At 41.1% G+C, this 20,905-nt stretch overlaps 1 protein-coding gene across 9 annotated transcripts in view; it reads right to left on the bottom strand.

Moving 5' to 3' along the window:
• The window catches only part of ZFYVE28 (zinc finger FYVE-type containing 28), a 324,770-nt gene that overhangs the window by 13,414 nt on the left and 290,451 nt on the right, over positions 1-20,905 (bottom strand). For all 9 annotated transcript variants that reach the window (XM_075128096.1, XM_075128094.1, XM_075128095.1 and 6 more), the window contains 3 exons: positions 15,572-15,726; positions 14,736-14,852; positions 13,958-14,062 (listed from right to left, as the gene is read on the bottom strand). In XM_075128096.1, coding sequence (XP_074984197.1) covers positions 13,958-14,062; positions 14,736-14,852; positions 15,572-15,726 — 377 coding nt within the window. The remainder of the gene's footprint in view (positions 1-13,957; positions 14,063-14,735; positions 14,853-15,571; positions 15,727-20,905) is intronic.

The following is a 20,905-nucleotide window of genomic DNA, read 5'->3' as shown; positions in this document are numbered from 1 at the left end:
GGTTTGGGTCTGTGGTCACCTATGCAAATTGGTGAGGCTTTTTATCCAACATTTCCCAGGAAAGGGGGAGTGCAAGTGTTGGGAGGATTGTTCATTGTTCTTAAGATCCAAGGGTCTGGGTCTGTAGTCACCTAGGCAAATTGGTGAGGCTTTTTACCAAACCTTGTCCAGGAAGTGGGGTGCAAGGTTTTGGAAAGTATTTTGGGGGGAAAGACGTTTCCAAACAGCTCTTCCCCAGTAACCAGTATTTGTCTGGTGGTGGTAGCGGCCAATCCAAGGACAAAGGGTGGAATATTTTGTACCTTGGGGAAGTTTTGACCTAAGCTGGTAAAGATAAGCTTAGGAGGTTTTTCATGCAGGTCCCCACATCTGTACCCTAGCGTTCAGAGTGGGGAAGGAACCTTGACACTAGCCTATTCTGAAGACTGTGCCACCACGACTACACTGCTATTGTTACCTGTGTTAGCTAGCTACAATCACACCTTCACTTACAGTGTAGACACACCCTCAAAGAGTTCAGTCAGTACAGACTATTATTTTGGTAGCACATGTTTGGACTGAAACCAACTTTCTCTTGCCCGATACTTCAAAATCTGGAATCCAATTGATACTGAAATTCTGATTTCTCTCTGTCTAAGGAACTTTCTCTCAATGCATTTCTGGGGCACAGTAAAGTTCTAATCTTTTTGTAGAGCAAAAACAAAATCAATCAATACATTGGGATTTAGAAACCGTGGGAAAGTTGTGGTTATTGTGGTGCCACACGGCAGCAGTGCTTCAGAGCAACTGCAGGACTCTATATAACTCTATACAACTGCAGTTTCTATACAACCAGAAAAAGCCCCAAAGAACCTACAGTCTAAATAACATACAGACAATACAGATCAGACCTGTAAAATAGAATACAAAGGATGAAGATTCCAACTGGATTAGATGTGATTCTCCTTGCAGGTTCCCTGGACTTAAGTCAGACCAAGTTATTGTTACATAACATGAAACCAGACCTATTAAAAGCTGTGGGTCTGGAAATTTGGATATTTTATACAAATAATGAAATACACTATTCTACTCTATGTTGGCTTTTATGCAGCGCTCAACACTGTAGTATCTGAGCAACTTTCTGTAGTGCAGTGGTTTTCAAGCTGGGGAGCGCTGGGATCCACAGACTATGTCTAAGGGATCCATGAAAGGTTTTTGTTACCATAGAACAGTGGTTTTCAACCTGTGGTGTGCAGACTCTTGGGGTCCGCAGACTATGTCTAAGATTTCCAAAGGGGTCCACACCTCCATTTGAAACTTTGTAGGGGCCTGCAAATGAAAAAAGGTTGAAAACCTGTGCCGTAGTGCATTAAGCAACGTGACTAAACATCAGTCATGTGGTGTTTATTCTCTCATCCTCTCCCCAGAGAAGCTGCACTAATTTGAATATTTGATGATTACATGTTTCCTCATTTGCATAAACCTGTTGCCGGCACCCAGTGCCAGAGGCAAACAACAGCAAACCACAGGACCAGATCCAACAATACCCCCTTGGGTTCACCATCTCTCTCCCTCTCTCTCTTAATCATCTCTTAAGATTCCTTTGTCTGGCTTCCCCCTTTTTCCCCTCAAGTTTCCCCTGTCCTGTCTCGCCCTTTCTCTGGCTCCCCAGAAGCAGTAGAAACTTTTCCCCTTAGTTCTGAAGGGGCGAGGGGTTACTACTCCTCTCTTCTCCCCACCCTCCAAGGAGTATATCTTGGTGCTGGGATCTAGAAAGTAGCTCCCTTCCCCGCCTGCTGCAGAGGGTTTCCTGTCTTCCTCCTGCTGTGGATGGCAGTGTGCTGCTCCTCCTGCTGTTGGGCTCTCTGTATTGCTGAGCAGCAGCTTCGTGGAGGAAGTTCTTGATCTTGCCAGAAGGACAATTTCAGGTCCTATATGCTAGGCAGTTCAGCTTACTCCCTGAAAACCAGAGATTCAAGCAGCCACTCTGGAAGCCAGGAGAAGGTACCTGAAATCAGGATTCTCCCAGGGAAACTGGGAGTCTTAGCAGGTAATGTGTGGAGCACTGTCTCATGGCTCAGGTAGAGCTGCTGACTAAGGAAGAGTTTTGCAACAATTTAAATGATTTCATTTACAAAATGCTGTTGGTCATCATTATAAAGACCAGAGCAGCTATAGGCATTTAGAGAACAACAGGAAAATTGGTTGTTCACATCAGGCTGACAACTAATTCTGATTTAACGATTACTAGATACTATATTCCGCAAATGCTCTAGTGTGTGGTTTCCCGTGGCTATGGGAATTAGGGTTTAAGACCTGGGCTGAGGGATACTGGATATAGTTAACTCTGCATGTTAGAGAGCAGCATGGAGTTATGACTAGGCAAATGTGGGGAGAGAGGAGAAATTATGTTATGTGTCACAAACAGATGCAAACACATGCCACAAATAGCTATTTACGCTGGCATTCATGACACCTACACTATGCCTGGAGTTATGACTAGGTGACGGTGAGCACAGTGGTGTTATAGGAACGGGAGTGGGATCAGAAGGGAAAAATTAGTGTACTGTTACATGGTACAAACAGATGTTTTCACATGATTACCCTGGAAATTCACAGCAAACATGTTATGTCTGGAATAGAAGTTGTGTCTGAAGGGCTATGACAAATCTATCTTTATAGAGCACAAATAGCTGTGTGACACATCCATCTTTCCTCCAGAAAGTCTTTTGATTTGAAATCTCATGCTTATTGTTACGACAGAGATGAATCTAAATTTCTCTTTGTCTGCCCAAAACTCCATGACCTTGTCTACGTGAGAATTGTTCAGATCATAATTCCCAATGGGGAAGGCTCCATCGGTGGTAGCACCAGTGGAAACTGTAGTGCAGAAAAAACTCAGTAAGTTGCCTAAGGTTAGACATCACAGTATTAAAAATACCCAAGCCAGTCTCAAGTATTTACACTACCGCTTCCAGTGATGCTGCCAGGAGACCTGCATTTATTGGGAATTACAGATTAAAAAATTCCTAGTGCAGACAAGTACTAAAAGAGCTTGTTATAAAAAGTCTATTGAAGAGTAAGGCCAGGTATGTGAGGTAATATTGTTTATTGGACCAGCTTCTGATGGTGGAAGATACAAGCTTTCAGGCTTCACTGAGCTGTTCTTCAGGTCTGGGGAAGGTAACCAGTGTCTGAGCTAAATACAAATTGGGACAGACCGTTAAGGGGCTCACACATGCTGTAAAATGAAGTGGGCAATTAAGCGTTAGCAGGCAGTGAGGTGTGTTACAAATTGTTGTAATGAGTCATAAAACCAGTGTCTCTGTTGAGTCCACATTTTTTAGTGTCTTGCAGAGTAATGAATTTAAGTTCCCCGTCTTTTGAAGGTGATGTGCAGGTTTAGTTTGAGGACAAGAACTGAGAGGTCATATATGGATTGAGTGCTTTATGAAAAGTGTTCACTCACGGATGATATGGTGTTTTTGTCTTCTATCATTTTCTGTGCAAGTTCATACGAGAGCATAGTGACTGTCTATGCAGAGTTAAGGTTCATGCTAAAACTGAAACTGAGATTTTTACTAACTTTAATCTCATGTATAATTTTTCTTAATGCTGAATAACATTTTCCTAATGTGTGAGGATACTTTTTTTGTAAGACAAATATATCTCAATCTTAGCTGTGCGTTTGCAAAGATTTTTGTAGTGGGATACCAAATAATCCAGAGTTTATTGCATTTCACCTTCACAAAGTCACTAGGTTTCCAACTCATCTATCCTTACCAATGTCAGGGGATTCATAATAAAAATTCATATTTGTTTTATGATCCAGACCAGCTGGTGGATTTTAAACAGAGTCAGAATGAGAAATCTGATAAAACTGAGAACGGTTCATTATCTCCATCTGAGCTGGGACAAGAGCCACTAATGGAATTTTAGATCTATTTATTCATCTTTACTGATTGAAAGTAATCTTGTATATTTGGGCACCATTTGCAAGGGAATACGGTCTGTGATTGTATATGGGAATTAATTAGAAATATTTGGACATTTCTTCCCTGTTAGGTCGTCTAGTGAACTCTTTTAGTGTGAAAGGTATTTATGCTCTTTGGTGATAGCAGGAGCCGGGGTTAGAGATATGTTCATTTTATGTAAATTTGTTCACTTTATGTGGAAACATTAATTTAAAAAAAAAAGAAGTGATTGGAAGTGTAGAAATGCTACACACAAAAGAGTATCGTTGACTGGTGCAATCCCAACAATGGCCTTCAGGATGAATTCATTGGGAGGAGGCAGACATAGAATCATAGAATATCAGGGTTGGAATGGACCTCAGGAGGTCATCTAGTCCAACCCCCTGCTCAAAGCAGGACCGATCCCCAATTAAATCATCCCAGCCAGGGCTTTGTCAAGCCTGACCTTAAAAACTTCTAAGGAAGGAGATTCTACCACCTCCCTAGGTAACGCATTCCAGTGTTTCACCACCCTCATAGTGAAAAAGTTTTTCCTAATATCCAACCTAAACCTCCCCCACTGCAACTTGAGACCATTACTCCTTGTCCTGTCCTCTTCTACCACTGAGAATAGTCTAAAACCATCCTCTCTGGAACCACCTCTCAGGTAGTTGAAAGCAGCTATCAAATCCCCCCTCATTCTTCTCTTCTGCAGGCTAAACAATCCCAGTTCCCTCAGCCTCTCCTCATAACTCATGTGTTCCAGACCCCTAATCATTTTTGTTACCCTTCGCTGGACGCTCTCCAATTTATCCACATCCTTCTTGTAGTGTGGGGCCCAAAACTGGACACAGTACTCCAGATGAGGCCTCACCAATGTCAAATAGAGGGGGACGATCACGTCCCTCGATCTGCTCGCTATGCCCCTACTTATACATCCCAAAATGCCATTGGCCTTCTTGGCAACAAGGGCACACTGCTGACTCATATCCAGCTTCTCGTCCACTGTCACCCCTAGGTCCTTTTCCGCAGAACTGCTGCCTAGCCATTCGGTCCCTAGTCTGTAGCTGTGCATTGGGTTCTTCCGTCCTAAGTGCAGGACCCTGCACTTATCCTTATTGAACCTCCTCAGATTTCTTTTGGCCCAATCCTCCAATTTGTCTAGGTCCCTCTGTATCCTATCCCTGCCCTCCAGTGTATCTACCACTCCTCCCAGTTTAGTATTGTCATAATATAAAGGGAAGGGTAAACCCCTTTGAAATCCCTCCTGGCCAGGGGAAAGCTCCTCTCACCTGTAAAGGGTTAAGAAGCTAAAGGTAACCTCGCTGGCACCTGACCAAAATGACCAATGAGGAGACAAGATACTTTCAAAAGCTGGGAGGAGGGAGAGAAACAAAGGGTCTGTGTGTCTGTCTATATGCTGGTTTCTGCCGGGGATAGACCAGGAATGGAGTCTTAGAACTTTTAGTAAGTAATCTAGCTAGGTATGTGTTAGATTATGATTTCTTTAAATGGCTGAGAAAAGAATTGTGCTGAATAGAATAACTATTTCTGTCTGTGTATCTTTTTTGTAACTTAAGGTTTTGCCTAGAGGGGTTCTCTATGTTTTTGAATCTAATTACCCTGTAAGATATCTACCATCCTGATTTTACAGGGGGGATTTCTTCATTTCTATTTACTTCTATTTTTATTAAAAGTCTTCTTGTAAGAAAACTGAATGCTTTTTCATTGTTCTGAGATCCAAGGGTTTGGGTCTGTGGTCACCTATGCAAATTGGTGAGGCTTTTTATCCAACATTTCCCAGGAAAGGAGGGGTGCAAGTGTTGGGAGGACTGTTCATTGTTCTTAAGATCCAAGGGTCTGGTTCTGTAGTCACCTAGGCAAATTGGTGAGGCTTTTTACCCAACCTTGTCCAGGAAGTGGGGTGCAAGGTTTTGGGAAGTATTTTGGGGGGAAAGACGTTTCCAAACAGCTCTTCCCCAGTAACCAGTATTAGTTTGGTGGTGGTAGCGGCCAGTCCAAGGACAACGGGTGGAATATTTTGTACCTTGGGGAAGTTTTGACCTAAGCTGGTAAAGATAAGCTTAGGAGGTTTTTCATGCAGGTCCCCACATCTGTACCCTAGAGTTCAGAATGGGGGAGGAACCTTGACAAGTATCATCCGCAAATTTGCTGAGAGTGCAATCCACACCATCCTCCAGATCATTTATGAAGATATTGAACAAAACCGGCCCCAGGACCGACCCCTGGGGCACTCCACTTGACACCGGCTGCCAACTAGACATGGAGCCATTGATCACTACCCATTGAGCCCGACAATCTAGCCAACTTTCTACCCACCTTATAGTGCATTCATCCAGCCCATACTTCTTTAACTTGCTGACAAGAATACTGTGGGAGACCATGTCAAAAACTTTGCTAAAGTCAAGAAACAATACATCCACTGCTTTCCCTTCATCCACAGAACCAGTAATCTCATCATAGAAAGCGATTAGATTGGTCAGGCATGACCTTCCCTTGGTGAATCCATGCTGACTGTTCCTGATCACTGAGAGTCTATGCTACACTGCAGTTTGTGGTGCCATCTGTTGGATGACAGCAGAAACATTTATCCGTTTGACATAATCTGGCATATATGAGAGGAAAATCTGCATAATTCATGTCAACAATGACAACTTGGAGCACCTCACTGACTTGCATAACCTGCTGTGTCTGTAGGGATTCTGGCCTGAATTGCTTGGGGAAGGGGGTTGTGTGTACAGTTCTTGTGCAGAAGCCAGGCAGCTTTAACTCCAAATGCAGGTTGAGCTAAAACTTTCTAAACCTAGGGAGTATTTGAAAGTCCTGAAACTTTTTACCAGTAGTTCATTACTTGCCCGTATGCCTCCACTCCCAAACAGTCAAAAAATCCTTCAGTCTTTACACCCTGAACTAATGCTGGCACTGCTCTTCCCATAAACTTCAGTGGTGCCACTTAAATGTCCCAGTTGCTGGCAGGACCTATTTTTTTCAGTCTGGTTGTTTTGTATGGGTCATTCTGGAGGCCAGAGAATGAGAGGCTAGAATGACTGCCTTGGCATAAGCAGTCTCATTACCAAAGATAACACTGTGGAAAGTCCAGTATGTGAACAAACGAGGAACCGGTCCCTCCCAAAAATTACTGATTATCAGAATGTGTCATGCTTTGACTTCAGGAACTACCTTTCTTTATCTAACTCTTGATAGGCTTGTGTAACACCGAAACACCCCAGTCACTGGCGGGCGGGATCAAACCTGGGACCTCTGGAACTACATGCATGAGCCTCTACTGCATGAGCTAAAAGCCACATAGCCCTTAGGTAAGGCTGTAGAGCAGAGTCATTAATCTCTCTTTCTACGTGGTCTTGGTGCTATTAGATGGGACAGAACACCACACTCAGGAGGTGTGTGGGTTACACTTGCTGAGAGCTCTACTTTACCAATAGCCATCTACTTATATGGCCCCCATCACTTAGAACCCGTGACACTGACAAGTCCATCTAAAATGGTGAGAAAAATGAAGTTTCTTTTCTTTGCTTAAACCATTTTTTTCTTCATTCTTGACTAGAAAGGATGAATTTTAGACCCCAACAAGCCCAAATTTAGTTAAATGAGACTCTATGGTTTTCCCTCTCATCTTGTCCGTATATTTTAATTTCCGCCTTTTCCAGCAGTGGCAAAAGATATACTTCCCTTCACTTCCTATTTTGTGATACAGTCCCATTACTTTAGATGAACTGGGGAAAACTGTAGCCACTCAGACAGAGTGACTGAGGCAGATGCAATCAACGAAGTCAATGGAGCTGCACTGATTTACACTAGCAAAGGATCTGGCCCTATGACACATCAGTGTTATTTTTACATTAACTCCACTGGAAGCTGGATCAGACTCCTAAAATGCTAGTTGCTCAAATCCTGATTAAAGCACAAATGAGAAAGACATTAGTGATATCATTCTGGTCTCTAGCATATTTCTATCATCCATATCACAGGATAGATTTTATGTTCTTTTGGAGCAAGGAATGTGCCTTTTTGTGAGTGATTAAAAATAATCACCACAAAATTCTCAGAATCAACAATTTTTAACGAGGAGGAAAGCGTCTAGCTCTAGAAGTAGCAGCGGATTTTACAGGTCAGGAATGAACTGCCCTGCAAGAGTTTCATTGGGACCAATAGCATCTGATGTAGAGGGTCCCCATGCCATACACACATATCTGACTAACTAGCCAGAATGCTGCCCTTAATTCCCAGTCTGTGCTCCTGTCTTACTCCAGACAGAATTCATACTATCATAGAAATATAGAGCTGGAAGAGATCTCCAGAGGTCATCTTGTCCAGCCCCTTACACTGAGGGAGGACCAGGTAAACCTAAACCACCCCGACAAATGTTTGTCCAACCTATTCTTAAAAACCTCCCATTATGGGGATTCCACAACCTCTCTTGGAAGTCTATTCCAGAATTTAGCCACCCTTTTAGTTAGAAAGATTTTCCTAATATCTAACCTAAATTTCCCTTGCTACAGATTAAGCCCATTACTTCTTGTACTACCCCTGTTGGACATGGAGAACAATTGATCACTGCACACCTCAGAAGCAGTGCAAAGACTTGGGGGAGTCAGGGGTAATGGAGGAGCTGATGGAGAGGGAAGTAAATTGCTGGGAAGGAGCCTAGTTGTGAACTTGGAGGGTTATTGGGTATGAGTAGGAAAAGTAAGGAACAGGTTGTTTTTTTGTGGGGGGGGAGAGGTGGAGGGATTGTTAGGGAGCTTCCCCCATGCAGACCTTGGCTGACCCCTAGTCTCTCCCATTCAGTCAGGCACATCTGCCCCTGTCCCCATATGTCCTTGCACCCCCTGTCCACATGTGTCCCTCGACTCCCACTGAGACACCCACTCCCCCCATCCCCTCGTGGCCCTGCATCCCCTCCCCCATCCCCATGTGTCTCTGTGCCCCCACCCAGCCATTCCCCTGTCCCTATGTGTCTCTGTACCCCCTCCCCCTGTCCCCATGTGTCCCTGTACCCCCTATCCCTGACCTAATGTGTCTCTGTGCCCCCACTCAGCTACCCTCGTCCCTATGTGTCCCTGTACCCCCTCCCAATCCTCATGTGTCTCTGTGTCCCCACTCAGCCACCCCTGTCCCTATGTAGCTCTGCACCACCTCCACCATCACCATGCAGCCCTGTGCCTCCATTCCCATTCAGCTCCTGCCCCAGTCTGTCCTCTCCCACTAGTCCTTATGACCCCCTGTCTGACCCCCCCCAGCAGCCGCATGCTGTCTGTCTCCCCATAGGCCCTGTTGCCTGACCTGGCCCGACAGGCACTGCAAAGAAGGCAGGCACTTTCTCTTCCTTAGCTAGCTGGGAGCTGCTGCTCTGTTCTAGCACCACAGCACTCTCTGGTGGGCAAAAGGCAGAACTGCAGCAATATTTCAGCAGAAGCTTTTTTCTGCACAAAAAATTAAAAGTATGCGTGGTTCATTAATTATGCACACACACAGTAGCGCAGAATTCCCCAAGGAGTAATCTCTCCTCTGCATTCAAGCTGAGATCTAAATTACCTATCTATCTGATCTCGGGTTTCCTGAATTCAGAAGACTTTGAATAGAAAGCAATGGTATGCACAGCCTGTATACAGGTAAGTACTGAGCATTTCAATACACAGCTAACCAAATATGCTTTAGAGACCTGTCCTGGAGCAGAGAAGTCTGAAGTTGGGGTCTCATGCTCTGAAAGACTATTCAAGTGGCTTCAGTGGAAGCAAGAGAGACAATGATTAATGGTCGTCTGACTGTCTTAGGGTTTTCTATAGAAACCATCAAGTGATATTGGAAGGTGTCAAGGTTTCTCCACCCCCACTGTGAACTCTAGGGTACAGATGTGGGGACCTGCATGAAAAACCTCCTAAGCTTATCTTTACCAGCTTAGGTCAAAACTTCCCCAAGGTACAAAATATTCCACCCGTTGTCCTTGGACTGGCAGCTACCACCACCAAACTAATACTGGTTACTGGGGAAGAGCTGTTTGGACGCGTCCTTCCCCCCAAAATACTTCCCAAAACCTTGCACCCCACTTCCTGGACAAGGTTTGGTAAAAAGCCTCACCAATTTGCCTAGGTGACTACAGACCCAGACCCTTGGATCTTAAGAACAATGAACAATCCTCCCAACACTTGCACCCCCCCTTTCCTGGGAAATGTTGGATAAAAAGCCTCACCAATTTGCATAGGTGACCACAGACCCAAACCCTTGGATCTGGGAACAATGAAAAAGCATTCAGTTTCTTACAAGAAGACTTTTAATAAAAATAGAAGTAAATAGAAATAAAGAAATCCCCCCTGTAAAATCAGGATGGTAGATATCTTACAGGGTAATTAGATTCAAAACATAGAGAACTCCTCTAGGCAAAACCTTAAGTTACAAAAAAGATACACAGACAGAAATAGTTATTCTATTCAGCACAATTCTTTTCTCAGCCATTTAAAGAAATCATAATCTAACACATACCTAGCTAGATTACTTACTAAAAGTTCTAAGATTCCCTTCCTGGTCTATCCCCGGCAAAGACCCAGCATACAGACAGACACAGACCCTTTGTTTCTCTCCCTCCTCCCAGCTTTTGAAAATATCTTGTCTCCTCATTGGTCATTTTGGTCAGGTGCCAGCGAGGTTACCTTTAGCTTCTTAACCCTTTACAGGTGAGAGGAGCTTTCCCCTGGCCAGGAGGGATTTCAAAGGGGTTTACCTTTCCCTTTATATTTATGACAGAAGGCTTATATACATTTAGTCATTACATATTATACTGTATATGGTGCTGTAGCGGTGCCGACTTTCTAACATACTGGGTGGTGCTTGACCCCCCTGGCTGTGCTCCAGACCCAACCCCCACTCCACCCCTTCCCCCAAACCTCCACCTCGCCTCTTCCTGCCCCCACTCTGCCCCCACTCCACCCCTTCTCCCAAGTTCCCACCCCACCTCTTCCTGCCCCCGCTCCGTTCCTCTCTCCCCCCCGCAGTGCCTCCTGCACACTGCAGAACAGATGATCTGCAGTGGGGGGAGGCTCGGGGGGGGGAGAGGAAGTAGCTGGCTTACCAGTGGAACTGACTGCCGGTGGGTGCTCAGCACCCACCATTTTTTCCCGTGGGTGCCCCAGCCCTGGAGCACCCACAGAGTCAGCCTATGGGTGCTGTGTTTTCACAAGCATGTTTTACAAACATTAACTAATTAATTCTCACAATGCTGTCGTGAAGGAGTGGCTAATCATTAGTAACTTCTTTTAACAGATGCTGAAAATGCAATAGAAAGATTAGGTCTGATCGCCATATTTGGGGTCGGGAAGGAATTTTCCTCCAGGGCAGGATGGAAGAGGCCCTGGGGGTTTTTTGTCTTCCTCTGTAGCATGGGGCATGGGTCACTTGCTGGAGGATTCTATGCTCCTTGAAGTCTTTAAACCATGATTTGAGGACTTCAATAGCTCAGACATAGGTGAGAGGGTTATTGCAGGAGTGGGTGGGTGGGTGAGATTCTGTGGCCTGCATTGTGCAGGAGGTTCAGACTAGATGATTATAATGGTCCCTTCTGATCTTAATGTCTATGAGTCTATGAGGTGATTTGCCCAAGGTCACATAGCAAATCACTAAAGGTCTCAAAAATTCCATTCCTATTCTCTAATCACTAAACCATGCTGCCTGTCAGTATTTTTGGTAGATGATTAGAACAAAATATTTAAACAATGTGTTCTTCTATATGTAGTGTTCCATGTAAAGCTAAGCATGTACACCTCAGAACCAATCAAATTCAGCCACCACTGAATTTTAAGGAAGTTCAGATACAGACTCAAACTATGTGGTTGGTTCCATACCTGTATCTATACACCTAAACCAAAATTGGAGACAGGAGCTTCTTGGATGCTTGAATCCTGATGTGAATTTTGTGATTAGGTCCCATTTCTAACAGCATAGAAAGAGGGGCCTACATTTTCAGAAGTGGAAGCTTCAGTTTTAGTTCAACTTGAGAGATCTTAAAAGGGCTTTAAGAAAAGGAGTACTTGTGGCACCTTAGAGACTAACCAATTTATTTGAGCATGAGCTTTCGTGAGCTACAGCTCACTTCATCAGGGCTTTGTTTTCTAAGAGCGTTGACCTTTCAAGACGTTTGAAGTTGGGGGTCAAAAATCACTAGATGACACTTTTGAAAACTGAGAATTTCCTATCAGTTGAATATCACTGAGAGTAAGAGATTGCCAGACTCCCAGTGGGATGCAGCACTTGCATTTAGCCCTAAAAGATCAGACTTCAAAATACAAGTTATTTTAGAAACCTCTAAAAATGATCTAAGATATATTATTTATAATTTCTTTTTCTCTTAGGTGGTACAGCTTGATTTCTGATGCTAAGCCTTATACTGGCTTTATATATTGAGCGATACAAAAAGAGTATCAATAACATTTTTTTAAAAATTCTCAGACATTTGTAGAACACTTCTGAAAAATTATGTTGATTTTATAAAAATGCATAATGCTGAGGCATGGTATTCATTTGGAATGACCTATATAAATCATTTGTGGTTTTTCCCTCTTACTTAGTAATGCAGTAAAATGACACACATGCCATATAAGCTTACACACCATATAATTATGTATTCACTATATACAGTATATCTCTATACTGACACAGATATACATACTGTACATACAGGATTTTCAGATCTCAGGTGAAGTTTTGCAGGGCTGTCAGTTATAAAAAAAAAAAAAGGGTATAGATGGTAAACCTGAACATGTTCCATCTGGAGTCATGACCCCACGGAATCCCATGATGCCATTTTTAGTCACTTTTCAGAGAACAGCCACACTTTTAATCAGTTTTCTTTTAGTCCTAATCAGCAACTTTTGTACCTAAGTCAGTGTTGTTGGGGTACCATTAAAAGTAAGATCCTAAAGTTGAGACAGTCCTCAAAATGCATTCACAAGAAAAATTCTAATGAAATGGGTTTTTTATAATGATGCATAAGCAAAATGACTTTGAGTGAAAAAGGCCTTTGAAAACCCATATTTAAAGAAGATAAGAAATGTTGACAGAAAAGGATCATTGTGTTTTCCATAACTACCCTGAATAGAGTAAGGGGTAGAATAGGATGATATCCACATATTGAATTATAATATTGAAATATAAAAACAAAGGATTGCTAATGATAAGATTAAAAGCTTTGATAGCTACACTTTAAAAATCTGTAATTATGGGTAGTGAATGAGTATAGAAGAGGTAACACTTAGGCCAAGGCCTTGGTGGCAAAAGTATGGTTTTGTCGATTCTTCTTTTACAAAGAATCACTGATCTGCTTAAAATGACGTGATTGCTGACAGAACAAAGATAATACGTTGTGCAGAAAGTTTTAAGGTAAAAATACACAAACCTGGAACAACAATAAGTCTTTTACTGGGAAAACCCAGAGGCACAAAACGACGTGACATAGAAATTGCACAAACAAAAAAATAAATAAATGCGGAAGATGGGTAATCGAAGTTTGCACATATGTAATTTTAGGTAAGCTCTGAGTTACCTAAAACCCAAAGGGTTAATGTGATTGCAGAAGCCGATTGTGATTACCAAGCTGACTGCAGAAAGGTTAAATAATCTGTAATGTGGTAATGTATAAAAGATCCCAAGTCAACAAGACCCAAATCGGAGAAACACCGGACCAGAAATGGAAGGACCAGACTGAAGGATCATTCCAAGAGATCAAAGGAGATGACAACCATCATGGAAGACGTAAGGCCTTCCTGGTGCTCTGGAATGTGGTAACTTGGGCCCTTTATTAATTTCCTCTTTTCTGTTATCATTTGTCTTGCATAAATGTATGTTCAGACACTATAAGTGACAATATTTCTGTCTGAAATAGTATATAAAGGTGAAAATTGATAAAGCCTAAATTGGGTGAACTCGTGACTCAGTTTCCCACTTTACCCCCCAACAGCGTGCCCTTATTTGAATTCTCAGAAATGTTAAAATACCTTCAAAGTCTCCATCTCTGGCCTTTGCTGCAAGTTCTGAAGAAGATATGGTTTCCTGGCATAAAGCACAATCTTCCAGTGTGGCATTCCTTAAACCCTGATTAACTGAAAAACATGAAACAAAATGAACTTAACATCACATATTAGATTGTGATAGCATATCTTTTTCGTAGTCTTTTACCAATACCGCAGCAAATTATTGGGAGGTCCCAGCCACACTTAGGTTACATCTACATTGCAGCAGAGTGTGTGATTTGTAGCTCATGTAAACCTATCCATGCTAGCTCTCTAAATATAGAAGTGAGGATGTCATGGTGTGGGAGTCAGCACCAGCTGTACAAGGCAAGTACATACCCAGGGGTGGTCAGACAGGCTTGCGCAGCCCACGCTGAAGCCTGCAGCTCTGCATCCTCTCTGCTATTTTTGGTGAGCTATCTAGAGTACAGCTAGCATGAGAATGTCTACAGGAGCTACCATTCACACCCACAGAAAAGAAATACTATTTCTTGCCTCGTATCAGTAAGCAAATGGGCAGAAGCACCCTGGACACTCTGTCTTTTGACTTTTGGTGCAAGGCATACTAACATGTATGTATATTTTCCACTGACATATACATTTACATACCATTTCTATGATCTCATTTTACCAAGGGTTAAATGACTGTAGAAGAGCTGAGAGTTATTTCACAGGAACAAAAGACAAATCTCCTACCAAATATTTTAAAGACCTATGCACAACTGAAAAGTGCAATAGAGAAAATGTACTTTATTATGTTCACCTTTCTTCTGCTTTTCCTTGTCCTCTGTTTCGGGTTTGGTTGCCATCACTTCAAATAAGGTCTTTAAGATGCTACGCAAATCACTGGCATAGTTTGTCTGCAGCTGGTCAGCCACACCTAGCCGGTGGTGGAAATGGGTAAAGCCATTATTATTTGAACATCACCAAAAAAAATGATCCTCTAAATATGTACAATGCTGTTATTAATGATTTTATGTTTAAAAAGACTAGGGAACACTTATAGTTCATACTGGTAATAAAATTAAGATCATAACTGAAAATTTTATTTTTAAAAGAAATTAGATTAAACTACAACAGTCAAGACTTTTTTGTCCCTAAAGTACTTGTAATCTGATATGCAATATCTGTAGTGTGCTTTTGTCATAAGAACATTCTGAGATTTTTTAAATATGAATTACATTGTTACAGAGCTAGAAAAAGTTATGATAAGTTACAAGACATAAGTTATGATACAAGGACTACTACTACCAAACGTCTTCATTCCCCTCAGGAATTTCTTCCATTGGAGTCTTAGGACAGCACTGGGAAGAGGAAACTCTATGAGGATGAAGCACCTACATAACCAAACTCCTCCTTAACTGCAGGTTTCACAAGTCCCCAAACACCAGTCCTGCAAGCTGCTCTGTACAGGCAGACACCTGCCCCTGCAAGAGCTGTTTGCAGGGTAAGGCCCTAAATTACAATCCTGCAGCCACATCGTATCTAGTCAGTGCTACATCCTATATTTTCGTGCACACCCTAATTTCATAACAGAGACACAAAGAGAGAAAGATGAATAAAATTGACATTCGTAACAAACAAAGGGAGCTCTCAGACCTGAGATGCAGACAAAGAGTCGGTGAATAAGGTCATTGCTGCCATGAAATCGGGATCTGATCTTTTCTCTGCTAGCAATTTTAGCTGCCTGCAAGGCAAGCTGGATTTCCTCCTGATCAATGTCATCGGATGAACAGGAGCTGGTCATTAAACTGCTGTAGGGGACAAAATGTAAGGAAGAAAGGTAACTTAAATCATCACTTTGTCTTTCAGAGAACTACTGGCCTCTTAAAGGATTTCCTGCTCAAACACTGCTCTTACCATAAAACAAAACAAATAGTTGTATATTCTAGCTGACCCTTCTGTTCCAAGCCTATTTAATTACTATGAGGGCCAATTTTCATTCTATGGCATATTTATGAAATAACATTTAACCAGAAAGCCATTTGCCAGTATTTTATTGGACTCTCCTTTGTTACTATGAAGTGGCAGTAACCAATCCATAACTCAGTTCCGTTTCCAGTGTAAGCCCAGTTCCAGTTACCACCACCCCCTAAAATCCATAAAAAAGAATATTAGCCTCAAAATGGGAAGGTTAGATCTGGGGCCAAGTTAGAATTTTTCTATCAATTTTCAAGTTATTTGGAATAGGGGTTCCTGAATTGAGATCCCAAAACAGAGAGGTTAACCAGAATCCAAAAATCATTCTAGTTTTAATTGCCACTTTGCAGGGGGGGAAAAGGGAAAGCAATCAATTGTAGTTTCTTTAGTAAAGGTCTAGTACACAGACCAGATTAGTCCATTACACCCTAATTTTAGAAGTTATTGAGATGTTAAATTGTTATCTCAGAATGGCTCATCAGCGCCAATGAGCTTATAATAGGCCACCAAATGACCTTAAGAGACTTAAATCTTCATTTTTTAAAAAAAGTTACTCCCTAGTCTTTTCTTCTTATAGAGACAGAGTTCAAAATGTAAACCAATCCTCAGGGAGGCTTCCCAGTGGAAACAGGATATTTTCTCCACCAAAACTGAAGTTAATCAAACAAGCTATTTTAAAAGGTGTTTGCCAGAGTTAGAATATCCAACAGTGGTTTCCCCTTTGATCATAGCTTTTGAATAGAGTGAGCTGCAATTAAAATTGAATTCATGTAGTCGAGGCAAAGGAAACATGCATTCCTCTACTCTAGTCCTCCGAGAAAGTTAGAAACTCAAACTAATTTCCTCATATATATAAAAGAGAGTCTTCTCATCAGTGACTAGGAAAATCTAGAATGCTTTACTCATAATCACACAGTAGTTTTGCTAACTCCAGGTTTTTTTCCCATTATACACATGGCATTGAAAAAAAAAGTTCACTTTACAACTTATTAAAAATAGCATGCTGAAGGCAATCATTTCCTTCCTCACATTAGAGGCCAATCCAATAAGGTACTGACTGATATGTTCAGCATCTTGCAGCATCAGTCCCCAATACTGTATGGCCCCAAACCAATTATTCAAATGTCAGATAAAGAGCTAATGTATTTATTGAGATGATTTTAAACCAATAATTTGTGGGGCACAGTTTTGATATTCCCCTTATGAGCTATACAAGCAGAGTGAGTGCTCAAAAATGTAATACCGTAGATATTAGGCTGTGGAATTCTGAAAGTCTTACTAGAAGTCTTTGATCTGAAAATGACATACCTTACTGGTTCATTATAAAAGGAACACGGATGAAAAGTTGGGTGGTTGGGATCACTCAGAATGCAGAATTAAGGTAGCTTAAATAGTTTAACTGTGATTTTCCATACTTTCAAATATTTGGGTTTCTTGCAAGTTTAACCTTAACCATCCTGTTTAACATTTGTTTTTTGCCTAGGATTAGTGAAGATAACCAAATTTCTCTCTCACAACCAACTTATCCATGATTCTCAGGGGTGAAATCATAATATTTGTGATATCTGTTGACATGGAAAGGTTTCAGATATCACCGACTAAAGGCAATGATTTAGCATAGGTTCAAGCAAGATGAGTAAGTGCTTTGAGAGGGAGTAAACTGCTTGCAAACACAAATTGCAAAGGGCCAGATATTGAACCCCTTACTTGCGGTGGGGAGTAGTTAGACAATTAGTCCCATTGACTCCAAGAGGACAAATTGTGTAATTTCTCACCAATGTGAACTTGGGGGATTGGGGAGTTTCCTATCTGGTCCTAACCAACATGGCAAATGGAAAGATTTTTTTTCCCTATCTATACCTACATATGAAGTAGGTATATTTTTCCCTATATATATATGGCTAATGGTGAGAATAAACATTGTGATCTCATTGGATCTCTCAAGCTAAGCTGTGTTGGGCCTGTATGGGAACCTTTACGGAAAACCTAGGTGCAGCAGAAAGTGGGTCTGGCAATGCAACAGATGACTCTTTTCCCTCTGAATCACTACTGAGGGAGTGTTGCAGACTCCAGAGCATGCGGTTAAGTGGGCACAGAGCTCTGTGAGGGGCCTTTCAGAACATAATATATTCAGTCATTTCAGTTTTCCAAGAGTAAGAGGCGTTCATCCCAATGTCCTGGTCAGATTCTTATCTGGATAATCATGTTTTACCTACATAAATTCCTCCTACTATTTCAAATGGATACAATTTTATTCACTTCCTATTCCAAATTACTAACAGTTCTGTAGTGTGCTGTTAACATCTGACACGCTCTACTACGTAGCTGGCTGAACTTCTGTGGTGGGTGGAGATTTCTTACTACAAAAATGCTTGGGAATTCTGGGGTGAAAGGTTTTATATAATTATGATAGACAGATATAAATTATATATAATTATTTACAGGAAGATGAAGTATTTAGCATTCAGGATTGCTTGTGCCACTGTTCAAAGAAGAATGGACTTTCCAGAATAATATCAAATATGGTGTTAATAATAATTTCTGGGTTAGATTGGCACAGTTTGCCTTTATCATGATGATCAAACCATATTAATGCAGCAGCACCCTAAATATAAAGAAAGATTGATGAAAATAAAATAATTTATTGAAATAAAGGACTGACCGGTCATATCGTATTTTAAAACATTTTACTTTAATAATGGTATAGGGAATAGTATACAGAGATGCTTTGAAAATCAAAGATGTAGTGTAGGGAAAAAGAAAATGATCAATTGGCAATTAGAGATATAACTTTTTGTATAGCAGTGGTACCCCAAACAGGGGTGGCTATGTCAAAACACGTATCCGAGACTTCGTAGGTAAATGATCTTATAGTAAATTCACTTGAATACTGCAGAGGTTTAAAATATTGGACAGCTATGTCTTCACCATAATTTCAATACCTGATCAGGTAGGTTTTAGAAATCATAGAATCATAGAATATCAGGGTGGGAAGGGACCTCAGGAGGTCTTCTAGTCCAATCCCCTGCTCAAAGCAGGACCAATCCCCAATTAAATCATCCCAGCCAGGGCTTTGTCAAGCCTGACCTTAAAAACTTCTAAGGAAGGAGATTCTACCACCTCCCTAGGTAACACATTCCAGTGTTTCACCACCCTTCTAGTGAAAAAGTTTTTCCTAATATCCAACCTAAACCTCCCCCACTGCAACTTGATCTAGTGGGAACACCTTCCTTATATGATTTCATAATAGCTTTGCAAATAATAGCATGATAGCACATAACTTTGATTAAAAATGATCTTTACCAATTCATAGCAGATGTGTAGAAAGCATTTTTAAAAAATGTTATCAGATTGGCCTTGATATGGGATGGTTCAGTGCAGGCACTTGTAAGAAGAGGCTGTTATTTGCACTGATAGCAAATAAATATTATGTTCTGAAGTAATTAGAGAGGTATTTCCTCATTTATTCAGAGTCTCAGTTGAGGGGAAACCTAGTTCCTCTGTTAATAAATTTTCAAAAGAAAATAATCTAATAAATATTGAGAGAAAACCAGAAAGGACAAGGAGTTCCTCTTGTTAAATGTGTATCACACAAACCCTGAATCTATTTTGATTAAAAAAACTAGAACAATATAAAATGCACATGGCACCCATTAAATGGATTAAAAGCTGGTTAACTGATAGGTCTCCAAAAGTAATTATAAATGGAGATTTCAGAGTAACAGCCGTGTTAGTCTGTATTCGCAAAAAGAAAAGGAGTACTTGTGGCACCTTAGAGACTAACCAATTTATTTGAGCATCACGAAAGCTCATGCTCAAATAAATTGGTTAGTCTCTAAGGTGCCACAAGTACTCCTTTTCTTTTTATAAATGGAGAATCATTGAGCAAGTGCGTTTCCAATGGAGTCCTACAGAAATCAGTTTTTGTCCCTATGCTATTTAACATTTTATCAATGACCTGGAAGAAAGCATGAAATCATCACTGACAAAGTTTGTAGATGACATAAAAATTGGTGGGGTGGTAAAAGAAGAGGACAAATCACTGATACAGAGTAATCTGGATTGCTTGGGTGCAACCAAACAATATGTATTTTAACACATACCCATCTGGGAACAAAGAATGTAGGTCATATTTACAGGATGGGCATTCTATCCTGGGAAGCAATGACTTTGAAAAAGATTTGGGGATGGTGGTGGATAACCAGCTAAACACAAACTCCCAGTGTGATGCTCAGTTTCAGCAGAGAGTTATATAAGCTTTACATTTATATTACACAAGAACAATTAGTTCTCTTAAAAGGAGATTAAGAGAAGCAGTTGATTATTCACAGCAGGGGGCAGTTGATATCCTACTATGTACAATTCAATAACTTCATCAGTTCTGAAGAGTAAGAAAGTTCCCCTCTGATATTCTTGTTTCAGGCAATGTCTTTAATTATGACTCTACATTTCATGTAGAGATTTCAGCACATTGTCAGTGTTAGTTTAATAAATCTAAATCAAATGGGCTTCAATTCCATCAAGACAGGTTGCTCTTAGACATAAAATCAAAATGGCTAAGGCCTTGGAGGCTCCACAGCAACAATACAAATATCATCCAGAAAAATATTATATAGAACTGAGTGATTATTCTGGGGGGCATGGATTGGTGTTCACATCTCATTCCCTGTTAGTAACCGGCAGGGGCCAGGCAAGCTAATGGTCCAACCGGCAGACCAAAGTCAGGGACGAAAACTGGTTATGTGCCACCTGAGGCATGCTGTGCATATGCTAAGAAAAAGTAATGATTATTCTTACCATATGAATAATCTTAAATTACATGTAATCTGGATACTTCTATTGGTTGTTCTGGGAAACGCTATGAAGCTGTATGAGTATTGGTCCTAAGAAGAAACGTGACATTTCACAGCAAAATCTGAAATGTGAAAATTTCCACTTTTGTTGAAAATTCAAAATTACTTTAGTTTTCAAAAATGTGTTCCTTAAAAAGGTACTATTTTGATGTGGAGTTTA

Source organism: Caretta caretta, chromosome 4, assembly GCF_965140235.1.
Source record: "Caretta caretta isolate rCarCar2 chromosome 4, rCarCar1.hap1, whole genome shotgun sequence".
Lineage (NCBI taxonomy): Eukaryota > Metazoa > Chordata > Testudines > Cheloniidae > Caretta > Caretta caretta.
The sequence above is the reverse complement of the archived record's forward strand: the minus strand, read 5'-3'. Positions and strand labels throughout refer to the sequence as shown.